The sequence below is a fragment of the Medicago sativa genome, chromosome 5, assembly GCF_051527215.1.
Source record: "Medicago sativa cultivar Bolivia chromosome 5, Bolivia_mono, whole genome shotgun sequence".
Lineage (NCBI taxonomy): Eukaryota > Viridiplantae > Streptophyta > Magnoliopsida > Fabales > Fabaceae > Medicago > Medicago sativa.
In genome coordinates, this window is record NC_140753.1 from 30,291,858 (window position 1) to 30,300,859 (window position 9,002).

At 33.6% G+C, this 9,002-nt stretch overlaps 2 protein-coding genes across 2 annotated transcripts; both read left to right on the top strand.

Annotated features, from left to right (window-relative positions):
* Positions 1-4,163: 4,163 nt before the first annotated feature.
* Positions 4,164-4,799, top strand: LOC146921680 (uncharacterized). The gene is made up of 2 exons (XM_085711364.1): positions 4,164-4,596; positions 4,690-4,799. Exons 1-2 carry the CDS (start codon positions 4,164-4,166, stop codon positions 4,797-4,799), a joined length of 543 nt encoding a protein of 180 aa, XP_085567490.1.
* Positions 4,800-4,805: 6 nt separating this feature from the next.
* On the top strand, positions 4,806-5,369 carry LOC146921681 (uncharacterized). Its single transcript, XM_085711365.1, has one exon. It carries the CDS (start codon positions 4,806-4,808, stop codon positions 5,367-5,369), a length of 564 nt encoding a protein of 187 aa, XP_085567491.1.
* The last annotated feature ends 3,633 nt before the right edge of the window (positions 5,370-9,002 follow it).

Below are 9,002 nucleotides of genomic sequence, written 5' to 3' on the forward strand. Positions count from 1 at the left end.
TGCATATTCCAACAAAATTGACTTAAGCATCCAATTATGATGCTTATTGAGATTAAAATAATTTTAATATATATCTCAATATAATAGAATGAGACTAAAGTTTAAAGTCTTTTAAGCTATGCCATATTTTGTAGTGTGCACAAGAGTATATGACAATGACGAGAATTTTAAATTGTATACGCATTTCGATTGATCTCTCACACACACACACACACACAGATATATATATATATATATATATATATATATATATATATATATATATATATATAGAGAGAGAGAGAGAGAGAGTCAGGATCCGTTGACACCAGGTGTTAACGGATTCGTTGACACCAAATCTCAACCGTTGATTTATTTAATCCAAATGCCTTGAATTGTTTGTACAATTTAACTTGGGTGAACCTTTCCTCCTCCTCACCACATGATACTCGTTCGTTTTGCCGCTACATGTTAACACGGTAAACTCTCCTCACCGATCTAATCTCAATTTCACCTGCACCTTCAAAGTCATACCCAATTGTGATTTTTCCATACTGAAAATTGGCCACCAATTCAATTAGTTTTTAAGGATTTTCGATTCATACCCAATTGTGATTTTTCTGTACTCTAAAAATTGGCCACCAAAATTAATTTGAAAATAAATTGATTTTATATATACATACCATATGTCATGAATCTTGATATATTGCTGTTTTTAATGATTTCAATTGCCATCAATTTCATAGTTTGACATAATACTTGCAAGGGTTGCAATCGATGAATTAATCAAGGGATACAAAAATGTAGACAACAACGTTGTTGAGAATAAAATAAATTCCAGAAACAAAGAACATGTATGGTAGGTAACACAACAATGTTTTCAAATTAGGCTGATCGATTTCTTAAAAAAAAAAATAGGCTAATTGATTGAAAACAAAAAAAGTGTGAATGGAACAACAAAAAGGTATACTGGAAATCACAAATGCAGAGAGAGAAAACCATGAAACAATTTAGGAAATGCAAATCTCAAAAAGATATACTACATGATACACTTAAGTGGTTCACATGATATTTTAAATGAATAAATATAAGCCTTTGGATCAAAAGAAATCAACGATTAAGATTTGGTGTCAACGAATTCGTTGACACCTGGTGTCAACGGATCCTGACTCATATATATATATATATATATATATAGAGGGTGTTTCAAATGAGAGCACTCTTATAATGAGAGGATGAGAGGGTTAAATCATGACCCTTAGATCAATCTTAACGGTTCAAATTTTTATGTGGTCTCTCCTTTCCCTCTACCTGGGATTATTTTTTTCTCCTTCTTCTCTCCATTCCAGTTCCGACTTTTCTCCTTCTTCTCCCCATCTACCAATTACAGAGATCAATAGAAAGAATGGAATAACTCAGATTCAAAAAAGAAAATAGATCGAGAAAGGCATATAAGAAAGAGAAAAAGATGTAGAAAAGGGGTGACAAATTGAGTGGTTGTGCCATAGAGGTCTGCGAATCGCCACCACAGCTCTTTCCAAATTTTATTTTCACGAGATGCTTGGAAGCGCAATAGGACACAGACAAAAATCCCCTACATCAGTTAAACGATTCAGCTGTTGTCGGTATCTTAAATCTTAAAAGGAGAAAATTTATTTCATTAGATCTAATTATTTTTAAAGTTGTTGCACCGTACAATTGCTTCAAAAGGATTCAAGTCTAATGTTCAAGCCATGTCCCAAGTAGGATTCAAGATGAATAGACGGGAGAGAAGAAGCAGGCATATCGAGAGCAAATCATATCCTGCAGTTTTAAAAATTAAATAACATAATAAAGATTGATCTAAGGGTCATGATTTAACCCTCTCATCTCTCATTTAAGTTGCTTCTCTCACTTGATATGCCCTCTATATATATATATATATATATATATATATATATATATATATAGAGAGAGAGAGAGAGAGAGAGAGAGAGAGAGAGAGAGAGAGAGAGAGAGAGAGAGAGAGAGAGAGAGAGAGAGAGAGAGAGAGAGAGAGAGAGAGAGAGAGAGAGAGAGGGTGTATCAAGTGAGAGCACTAGTTATAATGAGAGATGAGAGGAGTGAATATTGACCATTGGATTTAATTGCACGGTTCAGATTCAAAAGCTCAACTTAAAAGTAATTGCACATGATTATCTTTGCTACATCCTTCTCCTTCCCATCTCTCTCTCTCAGAATCGCAGGGAAGCCTTGAACCATCCCCTTTAATGATTTATTTTTCCTGCTTTCTTTCTCGTTCTCTCTAACAGGAATCAACAAAAAATCCTTATATGTTATAAATTATTGTTATGGTTTTCATAACAAGAGAAGAGACAAGAAAAGGCCAAGAGCCGCGTGGGACTGTGAGATGTGTAAATTCAGTGACGCATGAAGATTAATGACCACTTAAATCTGAACCGTGCAATTAAATCCAATGGACAATATTCACTCCTCTCATCTCTCATTTTAACTAGTGCTCTCACTTGATACACCCTATATATATATATATATATATATATATATATATATATATATATATATATATATATATATATATGAGTCAGGATCCGTTGACACCAGGTGTCAACGGATTCGTTGACACCAAATCCTATCCGTCCTTTTTTTCATCTTAATGGCTCATATTTATTTGCTTTAGTTGTTCACGTGCACACTCTTTAGGGGATAAATGAAATCACACCCTCTTCTTCTTCCTGAACTCATTCACGTCTGTGTATTTCTTTTTTTTTCCGGAAATAGTTTTTTTTCCTGATTTCCTTGATCGCAACTCCTCATAATCTTCTCTAAATATGTATATGTTTAGGATTTTCATTATCTTCCTCGTTTGTGAATTTAGGCAAACTCCTCATGATTGCAACTCCTCATGATCTTCCCTCGTTTGCGAATTTTGGCATTCCAACCATCATTGATTCGATGGGTAGGATTATATGATTTTAGGCATTCCAACCATCATTGAATAATTAAAATACTCTCAATAACAACATATATCTGAATCCATGATCTGTGTATATATAAAATCAACCAAATTTATAATTTAAATCAATCAATCAAATTGAGTTTGCAGCCAATTACTTTACTGGATGTGAATAATTGGTGGTTGTATAGTTAGATAATTTTAGATCGTGATTTCAATTGCCGGTGACGAGATTCTCGAATTAGCGGTGGCTGTACATATAAATGGTGGCTGATTTCATTGCTGGTTTTTTAGGCACTAAATTGATACATAGCGTGATTCTGTGCACCAAGCAAATTGGAAATTTATGGAGACCATTTAATGAGAATTATGAGCCTTTGATTAAACTTAAATGAATGGTTGAGATTTGGTGTCAACGAATACGTTGACACCAGGTGTCAACGGATCCTAACTCATATATATATATATATATATACAAAAGTGAGATTTCTCATTTGAGCTCATAGTATATAGTATTGTGTACACACTCCCCCTTATCCCACATATATATAAACAAGTGTAAGTGAGATTCTCATTAGTGATCACTGATATATATAAATATTATTTTAATAATGTAATATTCAACAGTGGGATACTTAATTTAAAATCTCAATATTATCCTTGTAACGAAGAAAAAAAGAAAAAACTGCCGCCGCTCCTATAGCACCACCGCTCCCCTTGTGAGGGATTTTGCCGTCGTTCGGTGAGAATTCTTCTCCCCTGGACGTTTTGCCTCTGTCTTGCGATATCTCCTACTGTTATAGACTCTTTTCTCTGTCGACTGCGACCGAATTCGATGCTGAAAACAAATATTGTTGCTGTTCTTTGTTGATGGGTTATTCTTGTATCAGGTTTCGCCTTCCATTTTATACTGTTCGTGCACTTATAATTGGTATGTACTCCTTATGCATGGATTGCAATTGGGCTTTTTGGCTGTAGCGTTTCAAGTTCCAACATGACAATTATTTTGGTTTATTTGCATTGATTGGATTTGGAATATATCTTCCATCACAATTATAAGTATTTTTGTATCAGGCTTGCATCCAATTGTTACCATATATTTTCTTTTTGAGTCAAGGTGTCATCCCCTCCATCACAATTATACATAGAGTTATTGAGTGTTGCTGGCTTTATTGTTACAATTAGTGGTGAATACCATGCATAATCTTGTGTTTGATGTAATGTGAGGAAAATGAGTCTGATAGGATGGAACTGCCGAGGCTTAGGGAACCTGAGCATAGTTCCAAAATTAAAGTACCTAGTCCGCTATTATAAGCCGGACGCCCTCTTCTTAAGTGAGACATTAGTCCACTCAAATAAAACAAATGAATTTCGTTACTTGCTTGGTTTTGACAACTGCTTTTCTGTTAGTAGTAATGGTCGAAGTGGTGGCTTAGCACTGTTTTGGCGGAATTCGTTTAATTGTACAATTCTAAATTACTCTTCTAATCATATTAATGTTGAGGTTACTGATGTAAATGAAGGAAAGTGGCAATTTACAGGATATTACGGTTTTCTTGAAGGTAGAAGAAGGCGTGCTTCATGGGATTTCTTGAGAAACCTTGCAAACAACACCTCACTTCCATGGTGTATTTTAGGCGATTTTAATGATATTCTGGATGCCCGTGAGAGGGAGGGGGGGGGGGGGGGGGGGGGGGGGGCTGTTACACATCCTAGGTGGCTAATTAATGGGTTTAGGCAAGCAGTGTCTGATGCAGGGTTAACTGAAGTTTATATGAAAGGTTATCCGTATACATGGTTTAAGAGTTTAGGCACGCCTAGAGCTGTTGAGGTCAAGCTAGATAGAGCACTTGCTAATGCAGATTGATTTCGTATGTTTCCTAATGTCACGGTTGAAAATTTAGTGGCTCCGGCATCAGATCATTATCCTCTTCTTTTAAAAAAGGAGGAAACTTACCGTGTTTGGGTGCCTAGACAAAAATTTAAGTTTGAAAATGCATGGTGTGTGGAACCAGGTATTCATGATATTGTCTCTGATAGCTGGTCATCTAATGCAGGTATGCAGGTGGTGGAAAAGCTTGAAGTTTCTGCGAATGACCTCAATTCATGGAGCAAAGCACATAACAATGGCCTAAAGCAAGAAATTGAAAATTGTCGCAGCGACTTGAACCGTTGTAGGAAGCAAGGAGCTGCGGCTGATTCTAGCATGTTGACAAACTTGCGGAAACGCATGACGCAATTGATGATTCAAGAAGATAGGTATTGGTGGCAACGAGCTAAGACACATTGGTATGGTGATGGTGACTTGAATACCAAATTTTTTCATGCTTCAGCCACATCAAGAAAGAAGGTAAACCGCATTAATTTTCTGGATAATGATGAGGGGGTACGAATTGCTGATGAACAAGGCATGCGTCAGGTTGCAAGAGTATTTTGAAACTTTATTTCTAGAGAGTGATAGTACCCGCGCACCTGTTATAGATGTAACATCCCTGATTTTTATTAACTATATTTTCATGTGTGTGTGCGCACGTTTTCACCTCACAAATGCCTAGATTATTTTAACTAATTTTACATCTATTTTTGTGCTAGTATTATTAGGATTGTTCGTATATATTAGTGAAATGATAAAAGTTTATATTTGTAGACATCGTTATATATTTCGAGTAAGTAATTTATAAGTAATTATCTTTATATCTAAGTAATATTATGATTAACTCTCTTTTGTATGTACTTGGCATGGTGTGATTATTTTATGCATATTTGTTATGATTTAGTAGTTAAATGAGAGTGTTGTATTCTAATTGTTTGTTTTATTATTTAGTTATTATCTAATATGATATTATTTATACTAGTATGGACACCCGTGCCAAGCACGGGCTAGAATTTCGTCATAGTTGCGGGTGACAATATCATGATGTATCTAGTGTCAGTTAAATTCAAACATGGAATAAAACAACGGAAGTTTATTAACTAATAAGAGGAAAAAAAAACTAATACTTAACCATGAAATTTTTGGATGAAGATGCAGTATCATTCTCACTTATGTGGTTGTTCCATCTCAAATGTGTCGATCGACCGGTGCTGGCTCCTCCAGAAAGTCCAACGATGGTATGTTATTTGTGTTTAACATTGCGGGGGAGAAGTTCTTGGTGGTGGAACACAAATATTGTGTCAAGTGTTAGTAAAAATTTCACTTTGTATGAAATAGTTTATGTTAAGAAACATATAAGTGAGGTAACCCATATATCTAATGTTTTAAGACTTCAGGAGAAGATGTGATGTCAATTTCAGTTGTGTAGTTAGTCTTAGCCCAATGTGATGATACAATCAATCGTAGACTCCCGCATAAGTCCTAATATTATGATGATTTATTTTGTTAGTTTCTGAGTGTCATTGAATTCTTTTGGTTTGAATTTTAGTTCGTCATTCACTTTCATGCCAGTTTTTTTTATTCAACCTCTGTTATTTCTAATTCCTTCACTTTAGGTTTTTGGTGGGATATGACAATGGAAAAATATAGATGTGTTATGCTGAGTTTACAAAATACATGTTTATTAGACATTTTAAATTGATGTTTTTTTAATGAGACTAATACTTTGGTAACATAATTACTCAGTAATCTCTAACACCTTTTACAAATCTATATAATTACATGCAACTCACTCTATTTTCTATACCATCACAGATAAAACACGCACTCCTTAGTTTTTTCACTTATCTTTTCTCTCGTGGTCAAATTCCTTTTTCATATTATTTCTTTTTCTAATTTACTTTATATCTTCTCATGAAAAAAACAAACAAAAACATTCATATATGTAACCGCCACCAACCCACATTTTTACCATGCTGTGCCTCCGACCTCATTTGACTATCACACCAGATCAGATATACAGAGAGTCTTACATTTAAGGAAGAGATGTTAATGTACCATGTGTGAGTTAAAATTATATATTGAATGAAATAGTATATATTGAACAACATATAAGTGGGAAGACTAATACATCTAATGTCTTAAGCTTTTAAGGTAAAGATATGGTGTCAATCTAACTTGTAGGATTTTTTTCATAGTCAAATATGTTGCTCAAACCCATTATAGGCTCCCTCAGAACTTTGAACATTATAATGAACTTTTTTTAGTTTTTAATTGATTAATTTTTTATATTAAATATAAGTTTTTGGATGCTGTTCCCTTTCATGCAATTTTTTTTATCCTACCTCTACATTTCAAGTACTTTCACTTCTGGTTTTTAGCGCGATCGGACAATGAAAAATACATATGTGTTATGTTTAGTTGTAGTACATGTTTATTAGATATTTTAAATTAATGTGAACATTTTTTTTATTGACTATAATTTTGATGAAATAATTACTCATAAATTCTCTAACTCCTTCAAATAACCCAAAAAATTACCATTAGCTCTATTTCTAATATTACCATGGACAAAACACGCTACTTTTTTCTCGTATCATTTGTCTCATGTTCAAAAAAAAAAATCTACTTTTCTTTCTCTCACTTAATGAAACATGAGAACATAATAAATCTTCATCCATGAAACCATGATCAACCCACCTTTTCTACAATATTGTGCCTACGTGTGATCTTACTTTAATATGTCACCATATCACAAACACAAAGAGTCTTACACTTAAAGAAGATATGTTAATGTGTCCATTTTGACTTAAAGTCCCACATTAGATGCAAAAGTAAATGTTAAGAAACATATAAGTGAGATGCTCGATATACCTCATACACTAAGATTTTGGATGATGGTGTGCTGTCAATTGTATGGTCAACCTTAACCTAATGTGATGATCCAACTCATTGTAGTCACCATCAGAACTCTGGACCTTTTTTTTTGTTACTGAACTCTGAACATTATGGAACATTCGCTTCCATGCTATTTTTTTTATTCAACCTCCCTTATTTCAAATTCCTTCACTTTTGGTCTTTTGTAGAATCTAACAATGGAAAAATGCATGTGTTCCACTGAGTTGACAAAACATTACTTATTAAAAAATTAAATTGATGTTGCGATTCTTTAATTGAGTCTAATTTGTCGTAAAATAATTACTCCAAAACTCCTAATTCTTCAACAATCCCGCAAAATTACCAGCAACTCACATTATTCCATATACTCTCATGGTAAAAGCACACACTCATTTTTTTCCTTATCATTTCCCTCATGTTAAAATTCCTTTTTTATTTATTTCTTTTTCTCATTCATTTTCTCTATACTCATGAAATAAATGAATATAACCATCTCTTCTTGAAACCCCCATCAACCAACCTTTTCTACCATGTTGTGTCTCAATATTACTTTATTTGGTTATGTCACCAGATTACAAATGTAGAAAGTCTCACATTTAGGAGAGAGAAGTTAATTTGTCGTATGTGAGTTAAAGTTTCATATTGGATGCAAGAGTAGGTGGTCAAAAAAAATATAAGTGGGATGACACAAATAATTAATGCCTTAAAATTTTGGATGAGGATGTGGTGTTAGTTTCACTTTTATGGGTGCTTTTACCCAGATGTGATTATCCACCTCAGTTTAGGCTCCCCCTAGAAGTCACAACATTACGATGAACTGTTTTGTTAGTTTTAGATGTCATTTGTTTAATTTTTTATCATGTTAAAATTTTAGTTTTTGAATGTCATTTGGTTGTACGCAATTTTTTTAGTCAACCTTTATTATTTTAAATTACTTCACTTTTGGTCTTCGGTGTGATCTGAAAATGGAAAAATGTAGATGTGTTATGCTAAGTTGGCAAAATACATGCTTATTAGACATTTCAGGTGAAGATGTGGTGTCAATCTCACTTGTGTCAGTGCTCTTACCATAATATGATGTTCCGACTCAATGTAGGTTTCCTCCGTAGTCCCAACATTATGACGAACTAATTTATTGGTGTTTTGATTTCATTTGTTATTCTTTTTTAGAGTTAATTAAGTAAATGGTCCCTATAAATATCCAGAATTTCATTTTTAGTCCATGCAAAAATAAATCGCACTTTTTTGTTATTGTAAAAAAATTCATCAGCAGTTTTAGTCTTTGTCAAGTTTTTTTAT

Excerpts from the sequence above, each read along its gene's own strand:
- LOC146921680 (XM_085711364.1), top strand. The coding sequence starts at position 4,164 with ATGAGTCTGATAGGATGGAACTGCCGAGGCTTAGGGAACCTGAGCATA. Across the intron at positions 4,597-4,689 it reads TAATGATATTCTGGATGCCC|GGTTAACTGAAGTTTATATG; the intron begins GTGAGAGGGAGG and ends TGTCTGATGCAG.
- LOC146921681 (XM_085711365.1), top strand. The coding sequence starts at position 4,806 with ATGTTTCCTAATGTCACGGTTGAAAATTTAGTGGCTCCGGCATCAGAT.